Raw genomic sequence first — 16,594 nt, 5'->3', positions numbered from 1 at the left:
CGTTTGTGCCTCTGCCCATTGGTTTGGAGGCAGATGTGGCATGCCTCTCATCCATGGTAAAGTGTGAAAATTAAATCTGTAGCCTCGGGTAATAATATCCAGAACCCATTTGTCCTTTGTTATGATGTGCCAATTTTGTGGAAATAGAGCCAGTTTTCCTCCCAAAGGTGCTGCCAGGGCAATTTTGCTTGGCAGGTGAAGAGGGAAGTCATTGTGTTTGTTTCCTGGAGGGTTGAGATCTTTTGTCTCCACCTCTGAGTTGTTGTATGCCATTGTCTAGGCCTGAAAGAACCTTGTGGCTAGCCTCTGCCCCTTGGGTGTCTGTACCTACCCCTTTGGGGTCTGCCTGATGCAGGAAAGGACCAATTTTTTGATGGCCAGTTTCTGCTGAAACGAGGAGGTTGTACCTGTAAAAAATCTTTGTCTGCATAGATTTTGCCTTTTCTTCCATTTTCTTTAAAACTTCCTCTGCTTTGACACCAAACACATCTTTCTGCAATGGAGCATCCAATAACTTTGCTTCGACATGTTCCGGTAAGGCTTGCTCTTTTAGCCAAGCATGTCTACGTATTACAGATCCTGTGACAGCTGCTCTACATGAGGCTTCCAATGAATCAAAACCAGACTAAGGTATGCTTTCCCACCTGTTCCGCTGCATGAAGCAAATCCTGCATCTCTTGGAAATCAGGTTGATCTGTCTGAGGGATCATTTTTCTGCTTTAACTGTGTAATCAAGTACTGCTGGTATTTTAGCATGTGGAATTGGCAGTTTAAGGCCCTCATGGCCAAAGTGGCAGACGTATACACTTTCTTCCCCCATCTTTCTAATGCTCTGGAATCTTTTTCAGAAGGTAGTGGATTCTTAGCAGTAGAGGCCTTAACCCCTTTGGGACCCTGGGAAACTGTTTCGGGGTCTGCAACAGGGCTTTTATATAGAAATTTATGTCTAAAACTGGAGGAACTGCAAGGGGTCTATGCTGTGGGAGAAGGAACTCAGAGTCTTTTCTTAGAATCAGAGTAATCTTGGCCTTCACGGTGGAAGTGATCCCTCATAGTGTGTAAAGTTTCCCCAAAAGAGTAGTCTTCAGTTGGGGAGACAGGGAATGGACTCTTCAGCATCTGAGTCTTCATAAGGACGGAAGGAATAATCCTGGTCCTCAGAGTTAACAGAGGAAATGGATGCTTCGTCAGAGGAAGGATATCTTCCTCCAGTCTAGGCCTTTTGTCAGGAGGGGGTTGTGAACCCCTGATAAGGGTAATTAAATCCTCAGCCATCTTAAGCATCTGTTTTTTAGGCATAGGGGCCTGTGGGGGGGGGGGGGGAGACTGTGGACCCGGTTTCCTAACTTTTAAGGGGGTTTTAAGTTTAGCATAAGACTTAATAGAAACAGTTGTCGGTTTGAAGACACCTTCACAAACCGAAGGCCTGTCCAAAATCTCCGGATCACAGTCAGGGTTGGCGTCCGAGGGGTGAGATGGAACCGGCTCCTGAGGCCCAGCTGATTCGGTCTGGGAGGCAGTCAGAATTTCTAAATCAGCGGTAGTCAGGGGCTGCGTAGGCGTCTCGCTGAAAACCGGAGAACCGGCGGTAGGCCTTGCTGAGGCCTCGGTATCTGGCCTTGGTTGCCTGTCCTTATCCTTGCGTTTTTTGATCATTGCCGATGTCGGTTGTTCCGACGACATGCTATAATTAAATTTTCTGCCAAAATAATGTCGGCGAAATCTGCCCGACGCTTGATTGTACATTTGTTGAACCTAGCACAAAACAGACAACCAGAGACGTCGTGGTCTGGGCCTAGGCAAGGAATACAATAAGAATGAAAATCCTTATGAGGTATTTGCTTCCCACAAGAAATGCAATTAACTTTGTCTGACATTGGTCTGAGGCAAGAAAAGTTTCCCCAATGGGGTACTTAGCTTTAGAGAAGACTTCGGGCTGAAATTCGATTCGAAAATCTCAGGAGCTAGCTGACCGGCACTTGCGAACTGCTTCTGCTTTGGGCACCGCGCGGCAAGAAAGACTGAAAAATGGCGTTGGCTGCCTCTTATCGCACCGATGTCAGGGAAGATGCGACGACAGACGCCGAACCAAGACTTTGGGATCCAGCCGACTGCGGGACCGCCTGACGGCAGGATAACCCAAGTGTGATGACTGCAGCAGTATAACATGATGAACTTCGTATGCAATGTCCTATCCATTTGGAAATTGAGATAGCCTTTCCTTGTGATGCTGTAGCATAGGATACAAAAAGCTGGTCAGATTTTCTGAAAACCTTAGTTTTATCCAAGTAGTAACGTAGCTGCCTGTGAATGTCCAAGGAATGTAGGAGTCTTTTCTCCTTTGTTCTGTGGATTTGGAAAGAAGGTGGGTAAATGGTGGTGGTTTGATTTAGAGCCACACTGGATACCACCTTAGGCATAAAGGGGGGGTTAGTTCATAGAGAAACTCTGTCGATGAAAAATGAAGAAAGGCTCTACTGCCATTAGTGCCTGAAGTTCTGAAACTCCTCGAAGTAATTGCTAGCAGCAGGACTGTCTTCCATGATATAAACTTTAAGTCAGCTGAGAAAGCTGGCTCAAAAGGAGGTAGCGTAAGTTTTTCCAGAACAAAGTTGAGGTCCCAAGTAGATGTTGGTGCTCTCCTGGAAGGCCTAATGTTTTTGGCCCCTCTGAGAAACTGCCTTAGGAGTGGATGTGAAAATAAGGGAGGATCCTTGTTGTACTGAGCTGAAATAGCTGAAGCGTGGATTTTAATAGATAAAAAAGAAAGCCCTTTGTGTAACATCTCAGTTAAATATTGCAGAGGTATGTCAGGCTGAAGGGTATTTTGGCCTTTAGCTTGGTTCCAGGCGCAAAACCTTTTCCATTTGTCTGAGTAGGCTTTCCTGGTGGTGGGCCTCCTGGCCTCCAGAATAACATCCATAACAGCTTGTGAGACAGGAGCTGGCTGGTTGCTTAGGTGATTTGCCATGCAGCCAAGTTTAAGGTTTTGAGTTGGCTGTGTAGAATCCGATTGTCTTGCTGTGTGAGCAGATGGGTAATTTGTGGTAGAATCCATAGTGGGCCCTGAGCCATATTCCTTAATAGTGGATACCAGTGCTGGTGTGGCCAGTCTGGGGCAATGAGTATCATTCGGGGTCTCCATCCTGACTTTCAGCAGCACCTTTGTGAGAAGGGGTAATTGAGGAAAAGCATATACAGTCAGCATTTTCCAACTGAATGAGAGTGCGTCCACTTTCCAAGCTTGATGGTGAAAAGTCCTTGTGCAAAATTTTGCTAGTTAAGTGTTTTGGGGGCTGGCAAACAGGTCTATGTCTGGGAGCCCCCATTTTTGAGTTATCATTGTAAATACTTGTGGATCTAGTTTCCACTCGTGGGGATCCATGATGTTTCTGCTTAGGTCGTCTGCCAATGTGTTTTTTTCCTGGCAGGAATTGAGCTTGTAATTGAACTTGGTAAGCCAGTGCTGTTCCACAAGGTCATTGCTTGCCTGCATAGAGGCTAGGAGTGTGTACCCCCTTGCTTGTTTATGTACCAACATTACTGTGGTGTTGTCTGTCCTTATGATGAGCTGTTCTGGATATAAAAGGTCCTTGAAGGCTGTCAGAGCATTTTGTACAGCTAGCATTTCTTTTTGATTGATGTGCAGATTCCTTTGATCTGCAGTCCATATGCCTTGAATGCACTGTCCTGCCATGTGTGCCCCCCCCAGGCATAGTCCAATGAATCTGTTGTCATAGTTTGCCTGGCTAGGGTTAAGGTGAAAGGCTGACCCTTGTTGAGGTGACATGCTTGTGACCACCAAAGAAACTCCTGTTGAAGGCAGGGAATGAGAGATATTGTTTCCAAGCTGTGGCTGTGTTGAGTCCATACGCTTTTTAGGTACCATTGTAATTTCCTCATATGCAGTTTTGCAAATGGTATTAGTAGTATGCAAGATGCCATGTAGCCCAAGGCCTGCAGAATTTTTCTTGCAGGGAGTTGGGTATTTGTTGCCATTGTTCTGAAGTATTGAGTTAATTGTAGTTTGTCTGGCATCAGATAAGCCATCTGGGCCGTTGTGTGCAAGCTGGCACCCAGGAATGTCATTTTGTGAGGGCACTAGTTTTGATTTCTTTTCGTTTACTGTGTACCCTAGGCAACTTAGAAGATGTTTTACAAAAGCCAGGAGTTGTAAGAGAATGTCCTTGCTTTTTGCTTGGCTGAGGCAGTCGTCCCGGTATGGGTATATTTGAATTCCTCTGTCTGCAGTATGCAATTACTGGTGCCAGGCATTTTGTGAAGACCCTGGGCGCAGTAGATAAGCCAAAGGGTAGTGCAGAGAATTGGTAATGGGTTGAACCTGCAAGGAAACACAGGTATCTTCTGCAATTTTGTCCGATAGGGACATGCAGGTATGCCTCCTTGAGGTCCAACGTTACTAGCCAAGCTTTCTTGCCCAACACGGGAAGAAGCTGCTGTAGTGTTAGCATCTTGAATTTGGGTACTTGCAAGAAGGTGTTTAAAATTGAAAGGTCCAGAATGGGTCTCCAAGCATTGTCCTTTCTGGGGACTAGAAAGAGCCTCGAGTAAAATCCTTGGCCTTGCTCCTGTGTAGGTACCAGTTGAATGGCTCATGTCCATAAGAGCTGTAATTTGTTTTTGTGCCTCTGCCCATTGATTTTGTGGCATGTTTGGCATTCCTTTTATCATTGGCAAGGTGTGGAAATGGAATCTGTATCCTTGTGAGATAATGTCTAGGACCCATTTGTCCTTTGTGATGGTGTGCCAGTTGTCTGCAAAAAGTGCTAATTTTCCTCCCAAGGGAGCTGCCAAGAGAGTTTTGCTTGGCAGTTTGAGGTTTAAGTCATTGTGTTTGCCTTCTAGTAGTTTGGGACCTGTCTTCTCCTCCCTTTTGTGTTGCAGTGACCCACTGGCGAGGTTTGTAAGGGATTTGTGCTTGTCCTCTGCCCCTTGGGCGCCTGTATTTACCCCTCTGTGGTCTGTCAGAAGCTGGAAAGGACCAATTTTTTTGTTGGCCAATTTCTGCTTAAGCGTGGGGGCTGTACCTGTAAGAAATCTTTGACCGTCTGCATACATTTTGCCTTATCCTCCATTTTCTTTAAAACCTCCTCTGCTTTAACCCCAAATAAGACATCCTGCTGTAAGGGTGCATCTAGTAACTTTGCTTTAACATGATCAGGCAGAGATTGTTCTTTTAACCAAGCATGCCTACGTATAACAGACCCAGTAACAGCTGCTCTAGAGGAAGCTTCCAAGGCATTAAAACCACATTGTAAAGTATGTTTGCCCACTTGTTCAGCTGCATGCAACAGATCCTGCATTTCCTTGACTGTTGAGGGTGCGTACCCATCTTTTGTTTTATTTGAGACATTAGGAATTGCTGATATTTAAGCATGTGAAATTGACAATTTACTGCTCTCATAGCTAGAGTAGCTGAGGTGTAAACCTTCTTCCCCCACCTATCTAGTGCTGTGGAGTCCCTTTCAGAGGGTACAGGATTTTTAGCCATAGAAGCCTTAGCCCCTTTGGGACCCTGGGAGATAGTCTCTGGATCAGCAACAGGGCTTTTGTATAGGAATTTGTGTGAGTCAGGCACTCTATAGTATCTATCTGCTTTGGCTGGAGCAGGAGGCAGAGAATCTGGATTTAGACTAGATTCTAAGAAAACATCATCCACAATGTCTAAAACTGGGGGGGATAGCAAGTGGTCTGTGCTGGGGGAGTAAAAGGAACTCTCGGAGCCTTTTCTTTGAGTCGGAGTAGTCCTGACCTTCCCAGTGGAAATGTTCTCTCATGGTATGTAAGGTTTCCCCAAAGGAATAATCTTCAGGGGGAGAAGCTGAGGGAATGGAGTCTTCAGCATCAGAATCTTCATAAGGTGGAAAGGAGTAATCCTGTTCCTCATAGGAGCCTGAGGAAACAGACACTTGATCAGAGGAGGCATAATCCTTCTCTTGTCTAGACCTTTTGTCGAGGGGGGGGGTTGGGAACCCCTGATCAAAGAAATCAAATCTTCAGCCATTTTAAGCATCTGTTTCTTAGGCATAGGGCCTTGACCTGGAGACTGAAGTGTAGTCTTTCTTGGTTTTAGCGGAGTCTTAAGCTTAGCATAAGATTTTATGGTGAGTGTAGTCGGTCTGAAGACACCTTCAGAAACCGAAGGTGTTTCTACAGCACCGGCTTCTCCTTCTGCAATGTCGTCAGTAGGGCCTAAAGAAAATGGCTGTGTTGGCCTAGAACTCTCTGCTGGAGAATCCTAAGCGGTCTGGGGATCCAATTCAGCGGTAGCCAGGGGCTGCGTAGGCACCTCACTGAAAACCGGAGAACCGGCGACCGGCCCAGCCAAGGCCTCGGAGTCTGGCTTTGATCTAGGCTGCCTTTCTTTAACTTTGTGTTTTTTATGCACGCCGGTAGTCGGTTGCTCCGACGGCATAGTGTAATTAAATTTCCTACCGAAGTAGTGTCGTGCAAAATCAAAGCGTCGCTTTATAGTTCGCTTATTGAACCTAGCACAAAACAGACAACCAGGTTAGGCCTAGGCAAGAAATACAATAAGAATGAAAATCCTTATGAGGTATTTGCTTCCCACAAGAAATGCAATTGTTAACTTTTTCTGACATCGGACTGAGGCAAGAAAAGGTTTCCCCAATGGGGTACTTAGCTTTGAAGACTTCTGACTGAAACTATTCGAAAATCTCCGGTGTCGGCCGACCGGCACTTGCGAACTGCTTCTGCTTCGGGCACCGTGCGGCAAGAAAGACTGAAGAAAATGGCGTCAGATGCCTCTCATATACCCCTGGCGCACTGACGTCAGGGAAGAAGCGACGTCAACAGACGCTGGACCAAGACTTTGGAATTCAGGCCGACTGCGGGACCGCCTGACGGCAGGATAACCCAAGTGTGATGACTGCAGTAGGGTAACATGATGAATATTTTGGGGATACAGGAGATGGTGTTTAAGGTCCTGGAGTTCTTTTCCCTTTTTTCGAATGGTCTTGAATAGTTCAGCCACTTTAGCCCCAAAAAGGGCACAATTATCCAGAGGAGCATCCAGGACTTTGGCCCTAATGTCATCTGATAAAGGCTGTAGTCTTAACCATAAATATCTTCCAAGGACTGAAGCAGAAGCAAAAGATCTGTCAGAGGCTTCTGCAGAATTATAGCTGCATCTAACTGAATGTGTTGTGACTTAAGACAATGAGATGAGGTTAGATATTTGAGCCTTGACAGGTGAATCAAGCCTAGATTGTTCGGGAGCGGAGCAAGAGCCCGTCTGGTCAACCGTAAGAAGCCTAGATTCCCCCTAGTCGGCAGCAGACATCTGCAAGACTTCCACGGACATGCTTTCTACCCAAGGTTCTGTGTCCTCCCAAACAGTACCCACTATACCTGTTTCGGCAGATTCCAAATATTCCTCCAGGCTAACATTGGGCAGAGAAGGGACATCTGGGTGGAGGTTGTGCAGCAGCAGGTTCAAGCCTTAAACATCGGCCTCCTTCTTAGGTGGCTCTGTGGTCTGATCAGATGGGCCCTTCATCACTAGCACCAAGCGTTAAGACGCTGGTTTTCTAGGTAAATATTAACGGCATGTAGACGACTGTAGAGTGCCTTGGGTATAAAGGCCAGACAGATCGTGCAGGTTTGACTGTCATGAGTAAGGCCCCAAGCAGAAAAGGCAGAGCTCGTGGGCATCCTTATGGGGGATCTACACTTTCTCTTGTCACTGCCTGCCTGTTTAAGTTCATGTCAACCAAGAAAGAAACAGGGAAAAAACTGCCCCAACCGGGTATTTACCTTTTAATTTGAAGATCCGATGGCAGGAACAGCTGATGTTTGATGGCGGCAGAGAAGTTCTGAGGAGGGTACATGCAGATGTCACTTTAAAGGCCCACGCTCCCTCGGCCAACATTAGATATCCCGCATACCTAGCAGTGACTAGAATCTTATCTAGTAAACTATTCCTGTATAGAGAAATTTGAGGGAGAGTAGGATACAGGTTTAGTTTTCTATTTCTTTGGACATGTAAAATTGGGCCTACAGAGTTGTTAATGGATAAAAACACATTAGTTATTAATATGGATTTAATTGCAGATGGAGAACGCATGTGTGATGTAAAACGAGGGAAAGGTTAAGCAGGATATTAGGAAGCGTAAAATAATATATATATATATATATATATATATATATATATATATATATGTATATATATATATATATATATATATATATATATACATTATATACATGCACACAGACACACACACACTCCTCAAAACGCAGTCATGCACGATGTACTGTAGTGCATGGATAGTATATACAAAACTGCACCAATCTCCAGCACCATGACGCGAAAAGTACAGTGTACCTACCATAAATGTAGATGTTAGAGTGTATACACTATTGCAGTCATTACAATTGGGTTATCCGGCTGGCAGGCTACCTGCAGTCTGCCTGAGCTCCAAAGTCTAGGTCCGGCGTCGGTTGCTGTCGCCTCCTCCCCGACGTCAGTGCGCCAGGGGTATAAAAGATGCAGCCGCCATTTTCTTCAGTTTTTCTTGCCCCAGATGTCAGGTGCCCCTAAAATGGTAGGCTCACTAATGCCAAAAAGCATGCATAACCAAAAAACAACTTTTCCTTCATCTACAAGCAAATACACCACATAGGTTGTATAGAATTAGAGAAGTACAGGTAAGTCCCAGCAAGGAAAAGGGGGATGGAGGGAGGGTAACCTGGACTGCAACAGTGAACACACTAACATCTACATTTATGGTAGGTACACAACTGTACTATGTTCATCGTGTTTCACTGTTGCAGTCATTACAATTGGGTTGAATCCCAAAGCTATTGTTGGGAGGCTGGTGCTAAATAGGATTAGGAGAGGCCATCAGGCCCTGCAGAACTGCAGTGGGAAAGCCTGCCCTGGATTTAGAAGTGCGAGGTAAGTGATAGTGCTTAGTAAAAGTATGCACTGAACTCCAAGTAGCAGCCTCTAAGATGTCTTTGGTTGGTACTCCTCTGAGGAAGGCTGCTGCTCTGGTGGAATGTGGCCTAATGCCCTTAGGCACTGATTTGCCATGCTGTGAATAGCAGAAACGAATGCAGTGGCCTATCCACTTTGAAATAGTCTGCTTTGAGATGGGCTTTCCTTGTAATCCTGCAGCATATGCTACTAGAAGTTCAGTGTTTCTGAAAGCTTTGGTTCTGTCCAAGTAGAAGCGCAGCTGTCTATGAATGTCCAAAGAATGCAGAAGTCTCACCCTTATTCTGTGGTTTTGGGTAAAAGGTAGGCAAGTGAATTGTTTGGTCAATGGCCACACTGGTCACTACCTTAGGCATAAATGTAGGGTTTGTTCTCAGAGAAACCCTATCAGGATGGAAAATGATAAAAGGTTCCACAGCCATGAGTGCCTGTAACTCGTCTAGCAGAGGTTATTGCTAGGAGCAGAGCTGTTTTCCAGGATAAGAATTTTATATCAGCTGCAGAGGCTGGCTCAAACAGGGGCAGTGCAAGTTTTTCCAAGACATAGCTGAGATCCCATGCAGGTATTGGTGTTCTCCTTGGGGTCTTATGTTTTTGGCTCCTCTAAGGTACTGCCTTAGTAATGGATGAGAAAAAATAGGTGGTTCTGTATTGTGTCTTTCGGCTTATCCCGGTTAAGGGTCGCCACGGCGGAACTCCGGTCCGCTAATGTTTGGTAGTGGATTTTTATGTGCCAAGTTACCAGCCCTGATGCACAACCTTCAACGAAGGCACACCCATTCACACATGCCTCCACACAGAAGACGCTCTACTAAGTGGTTCTGTATTGTAATGAGATGAAATGGCAGAGGCATGAATTTTAATGGATGAAAAAGGCCTTTATCCAGCATCTCAGTTAAGTATTGCAAAATCTGAGGAATATTTGGAACAATGTCAATACCTTGTGCCTGGTTCCAAGCATAGAATCTCTTCCATTTTTCTGCACAAGATTTTCTGGTGCTAGGCCTCCTGGCCTCCAAAATAACACCCATAACTGCTTTAGAAAGAAGCGTCTCTTGAATGGCTACATTATCCACCATACTGCCAGGTTTAGGGTCCTGAGTTGGCTGTGCAGTATCTGACTGTCTTGTTGAGTCATTAAGTGAGGAATTTGAGATAGTGTCCAAGCTGGGCATTGGGACAAGCTCTTTAAGATTGGGTACCAGTGCTGACGGAGCCAGTCTGGGGCAATTAGAATAATTTTTGGCTTATCTTGTCTGACCTTGAGGAATACCTTGGGGAGGAGAGGCAGAGGAGGAAAGGCATATACTGTTAGGTTTTTCCAGCTGAAAGATAGAGCATCCACTTTCCATGCTTGCTTGTGATAAGTCCTTGTGCAGAATCTTTGTAGTTGGCAATTGTGAGGAGAGGCAAATAGGTTTGTCAGGGCATCCCCAGTTCCTTGTTATCATGCTGAAGACTTGTGGATCCAATTTCCACTCATGGGGATCCATTAGGTTTCTGCATAGTCTGCCAGTGTATTTATCTTTACTGGCAGGAATTGTGCTTGCAGATGTACTTGGTAAGTCAATGCTGTGTCCCACAAGTTCATGGCTAGTCAGCAGAGGGGGTAGGAATGTGTGCCCCCTTGCTTGTTTATGTACCACGACTGGTATTGTCTGTCTTTATCAGTTGTTGTCCTGGATGAAGTAGATCCCTGAAGGCTATTTTAAGCATCTGTTTATTAGGCATGGAGGCCTGTCCAGGAGAATGCTGTACTTGTTTGTCTTTAGAGCTGCTTTAGTCCTTGTCTTTGAAGCTGAAGTTGGTTTTACATACAACTGTGTAGGCCTGAAAAAAACACCCTCGGAAGCAGATGCCTGCTCAGCGGCTCCGGACCCATCTGAGGGAATAGTTTCAGAGTGTCCAATACCTTGAGTTTCCAGCGGCCTAGTCGGCTCCACGTGGGAATCTGAAGCGGCCTATGGCTCTGAGGTAGTGAACGTCAGGGGCTGCGAAAGAGCCTCACTGAGAACTGGCGAAAGGCCTAGCAGAAGCCTAGTCATTTTTGGACCTCTGGTGCCTGCCCTTTTCTTTGTGCTTTTTATAAACTCCGGTAGTCGGTTGCTCAGACAGCATTATATAGTTAAATCTTCTGCCAAAATAATGAAATGCAAAATCGTACAGACTTAGTGCGCTGGTTAAATCTAGCACAAAACCGACAGCTAGCAATGTTGTGGTCAGGGCCTAGGCAAGGAATACAGTAAGAATGAAAATCCTTGAGGTATTTGCTTCCCACAAGAAATACAATTATTAACTTTTTCTGACATCGGTCTGGAGCAAGAAAGAAGTTTCCCCAACGGGCTGGAGCAAGAAAGAAGTTTCCCCAACGGGGTACTTAGCTTTAATGAAGACTTTGAATCTGAAATTCAAATCTGAAAATCTCAGGAATCTGCCGACCGGCACTTGAGAACTGCTTTTGCTTCGGGCACCGCTCGGCAAGAAAGACTGAAGAAAATGGCGTCGGCTGCATCTTTTATACCCCTGGCGCACTGACGTCAGAGAGGAGGTGACCGCAACAGACGCCGGACCTAGACTTTGGAACTCAGGCCGACTGCGGGTAGCCTGCCAGCAGGATAACCCAATTGTAATGACTGCAACAGTGAAACATGATGAACATCCTTGGTTTACTGGGTGTGGCGGAACATGTCTGCCATTAAAAGAATGCAATGGCACTTTCCTGAGTGTTGTGTTTTTACTTAGTATCGGGCTAAATAATGGTGCAGGAGATTGGTGCAGTTTTATATATTACACATTTACATACACACCCCAATATATATTCCAACTCCAAGATCGCACTACAGTGAGGAAAGGGCAAATATTCTGAACCTCACTGTACTGTGATCCAAAAGTTCCTGCATTTACGCTCATTTGACCGTTCGACTTTTTGATCTAAAGTAGACCCTATACAAAACTTTTGGCTTTTCCCGGTTAGGGGTCGCCACAGCAGAACTCCGGCCTGCTCATGATTGGCAGTGGATTTTTACGGTGACGAGTTGCCAGCCCGATGCCCAACCTTCAACGAAGGCACACATTCACGCTCGCACCTACCTGCATGTCTAACATCACTCTACCGCGGGGAGGACATCTAGACTCCACACAGAAGGCACTCCAGCCGAGAATCAAATGGGAGAACCTCTTGCTGTGAGGTGACAATGCTAACCGGTGCACCACCGAAAGCAGACTATATATATATATACATATATATATATATATATATATATATATATATATATATATATATATATATACATATACACACATACATATATATATACATATATATATATATATATACATATATATATATATATACATATATATATATATACATATATATATATATATATATATACATGTACATATATACATGTACATATACATATATACATGTACATATACATATATATATATATATACATATATATACATATATATATATATATATATATATATACATATATATACATATATATACATATATATACATATATATATATATATATATATATATATATATACACACACACACACATACACACAATATAGAGATGTCAGAAATAATGAAGGTAGTAGGAGAATGTAAGATATTAGTATAGTCTTAGGACTACTTCAGAAGTTTGGGCAAAATTTACATATGGCACAGTTTTTGCTGCACTTTCACAGGGGCCAGAGCTCAAACCAAGAGACTGCTAGGCTTGGCATGAGGGAGGGGTAGCAGGTGACTACTTAAGATTAAGGGTAGGCATATCTTCAAGCCACTCCTCACTGTCTGCCCAGCTGAACTGCCGTGCCCTATTCCCCTTACAGGATCCCTCGCTCTTAAGGTGTTCTGAGATAGTACTGTAAGGGTGAGTCCCAACAGAAGTTTGGGGTGGGGACCCCACCCAGCACAAAGGATATGTCAGGGACGGCCTGAAACAAGCAAAGGATATCCAAGGTGGTACAAGCATGACAAGCCAGAAATCAGTTGGACAGCGAAGAACCATGAAGAGACAGATTCAAAAAACAAAAGATTAACAGAATGTAGAGTGAAGGGTCAAATGAAATGAAAGAGGAATTAAATTTCTAATGGCAAGATCATAGATGAATTAAGAGTATTTTATAAATTATGCACAGAGGTGATATGCTTTCAAATAAAATATATACAGGTGCTTATTAGGGTTGACAAGTAGATAAGAAAAAAATAAAGCATAGTGGAGAAGAGTATAATAAGCCTATATACCAAAATGATGTACACTGCTTGAAAAGGGAAAGAGTTATAAGAATATAAAAACGTGATAATATAAAAAATGTACAAAAAAAGCTCATGACTAATTATTAATGAAGACCATTCAAGAAAACCATGTTATACATTTCCTATTAATTTCATAAGAAAATCCAGAAAGTACTTGAAAATCTCTGAATAGAGTACCGTATGGCTGCTGCTTCTAACCACAGCTGAAGCATAGGAAAGAACTGGAAAGATAGAGATGAATATGAGCTCTGCATGATATGAACAGGAGGATAAACAGAAAATTGTATCTGTATTGAGTCCTTATTGCCAAAGTTCTAGGGGAAACCAGTGGTGGACCTCCTCTTTACAGCCGTGATGCTTACAATATGGGATGGGGATGTGAGCTGTAATTTAGTCTACTTTACTACACAATGCAAGGCAGCACAGTTCAGAGAGAAATCAACTTCTACACAAACAGCTTTTAGTATCTACTGGGCACCTTACAAATCTATTTGTTCATGAAAGTATGCAAGACTATGTGAGGAAAAGGTGCCCATACCATGTAGTACTGTTGTAAAGTCTTAAAAACTGTACTGCAATGTTCTAGCCAATATACAACACAGGTGTCAGGTCAGTTGCACACTAGAAGAAATTTACTGGCACACACTGCAGGTGCTGGAATTAGAAAAAACAAAACAAAAAAACTATCAATGTAGTTTCTTTGATGGCTTGTACAAAATTTCATGTTCCCACAGCTAACAAATGAAAGTCTTTCAGACGAAAGTACAAACAAGCAACTACAAAGGGACTTGCAACAGTATCAAATGCTGCAGAAACATTCCCAAGTGCATATCTGCATGTAGCATTGAAGCCCACTTTTCTTGCCCTGCAGTTTAACTGCAGACTATGAAAATCTGTAAGGAAAACCCTGGCAAACTGTTTCAAGAAACTGATAATGAACAATAAACAGATTAAAAACTTTGAGAAAAACCACCAAGAACCACCAGGAAGAGACAAAGGGATTTAAAAAACAAAAAAGATTAAAACAGCAGAATGTAGAGTGAAGACTAACCTGCATCTCTCAAGACTGAATACAACCATTTACATCTTATGGTGACCTTACAATTTAATCCACATTTGTGATGCTTACTGTGATTAGTAATTTTCTTTCTTAAAGTTCCTCACCTTTCAGAAATTTCTTCAAGCAGCTCCATAAGTTTAGCAGCCAAGCCAAGTCTACGGAATTCAGGAGCCACAGACAGGGCAGTAACATGGCCATGCCACTCCTCTCGAGCAACAGAACCTTCTGCTTTTCCCATTACTAAATAAAAAAAAATTGAAATCAGGAGTCTGTCTAACCAGCATTCACTTCAAACTGATGTAAGCAGAGTAAACATCATGTAGCGGTCTGGTGTGCTTAAACAATACACTTCCAATTTTTATATCAGCCCCTTGTGCTTAAACAATACACTTCCAATTTTTATGTCAGTCATCAAATGCAATTACCCGTTGCATTTCCTCATTTTTAGCTCTTGTCTGCAAGGCTTGACATTTCTCTCAGAAGACCTACAAATTAATTCCTTCACTGAAATATAAAACTGTAAATACAAACAGCTTGGGCTTGCCTAGTCTGCCATTTATATACGCAATGAAGAAACTGCCACTATAAATAAACGTTTATTCAGCCTCAGTCACTTTTCTGCATCATGCTACCCATTGAGCTGCCCCCAACATTGTACAATCCATAAACTTTACAGGGGTCCAGAGAAGTAAATATTGTGGGAAGAAATATCCAGGGAATTGTTTTGTATAGGCCCTAGGGCCGATAGCCTAGTACCAACCTATGAAAGGCTGTTTCATGCATCTCCAACCCTCTAAATATGTACAATTCACAATGTCATCTTACTTGCACAGTACAGAGTTGTTCCTTTCTACTGCTACTCATTGCATATACACAGGAATAATAGTCACTATTTCAACAGGTGCTGTCTTTCTGCATTCTTGACCACATTCTCCCAGTTTTCTTCAATTAGACCATCTGAAATAAATTCGCCATGGCCTGTACGCTTCAGTAGACAGTTCTTCAGCACCCCCTCCCCGCAGTGCACATCCCTTTTGGATTTTTTCTCTCAGGTTTCATATCCTTGCATTACATATAACCAGCCAAGCATTGCATCACTTCTGCAGTTTTGCCCATTCCACTGTCTGGCACCTTGGCATACAGAAAGTACAGTTGTGTACACTTACCATAAATGTAGATGTTAGAGTGTCTTCACTGTTGCAGTCATGACTGTAGGGTTCGCCCCTGCCGGCAGGCAGTCCTCGGTCGGCCAGAATCCCAAAGTCTGGGTCCGGCGTCGGCTTTTCAGCCATGCTCCCTGACGTCAGAGCGCCAGGAGTACAAAGCTGACAGCCGACGCCATGTTCTCCAGTTTTTCTTGCCCCAGATGTCAGGAGTTCCAAAATGAGTAAGGCCCCATACCCTTTGCAAATACACCTCAGAAGAAGGGTGAAAAAAGGAACCACACAAAAGAAAAAATAAGAGGGGACAGGAGGGAGGAAAACCAGACTGCAACAGTGAAGACACTCGAACATCTACATTTATGGTAAGTGTACACAACTGTACTATGTTCATAGTGTTTCACTGTTGCAGTCATGACTGTAGGGTAGAATTCCAAAGCAGAATGAAAGGGAGGTGGTCAAAGTAGAGGGGGAGGCTAAAAAGACCTGCAAGACTGCAGAAGCAAAGCCTGCCCTAGACAGAGTAGAGATGTAGATTGTAGTGCTTGGAAAAAAGTATGCACTGAACTCCAAGTTGCAGCTTCCAAAATGTCTTTGGTAGGAACTCCCCTGAGGAAGGCAGCTGAAGTGGCAGCAGCTCTGGTAGAGAGAGTCCTTATACTCCCTGGGATTTGCTTTCCATGCTGTGAATAGCAAAATCTTATTCCATGAGCAATCCATTTAGAAATGGTCTGTTTTGAAATGGCTTTATCTTGCGAACTTGAAGCACAAGAAAAACAATTGCTCGGATTTCCTGATGTCCTTGGTTCTGTCCAGGTAAAAACGTAGTTGTCTGTGTACATCCAAGGAATGTAAGATCCTTTCCCCCTTTATTTTGAGGAGTGGGAAAAAAAGTTGGCAAGTGAATAGTTTGATTTAAAGCCACTTTGGAAACCACCTTAGGCATGAAAGTAGGATTAGTCCTTAAAGACACCCTGTCTTGATGAAAAATAATATAAGGTTCTACAGCCAAAAGAGCTTGCAACTCTGAAACTCTCCTGGCAGAGGTCAGAGCTAACAGGATGGCTGTCTTCCAAGATAAAAACTTGATGTCAGATGTGGCAGCAGGCTCAAAA

The 16,594-nt window shown here is 43.6% G+C and overlaps 1 protein-coding gene across 1 annotated transcript in view; it reads right to left on the bottom strand.

Annotated features, from left to right (window-relative positions):
• The window catches only part of NAA20 (N-alpha-acetyltransferase 20, NatB catalytic subunit), a gene marked incomplete at its 5' end in the record, with an annotated part of 93,813 nt that extends 79,205 nt beyond the window's left edge, over window positions 1-14,608 (bottom strand). Inside the window, one exon of the mRNA XM_044060156.1 lies at window positions 14,424-14,608. Within this exon, the coding sequence (XP_043916091.1) occupies window positions 14,424-14,608 (185 nt within the window). The remainder of the gene's footprint in view (window positions 1-14,423) is intronic.
• Window positions 14,609-16,594: the final 1,986 nt, after the last annotated feature.

The sequence above is a fragment of the Protopterus annectens genome, chromosome 1.part2 (genome assembly GCF_019279795.1).
Source record: "Protopterus annectens isolate FY-2018-M chromosome 1.part2, PAN1.0, whole genome shotgun sequence".
NCBI lineage: Eukaryota > Metazoa > Chordata > Ceratodontiformes > Protopteridae > Protopterus > Protopterus annectens.
This window is presented reverse-complemented; position numbering and strand designations above follow the sequence as displayed.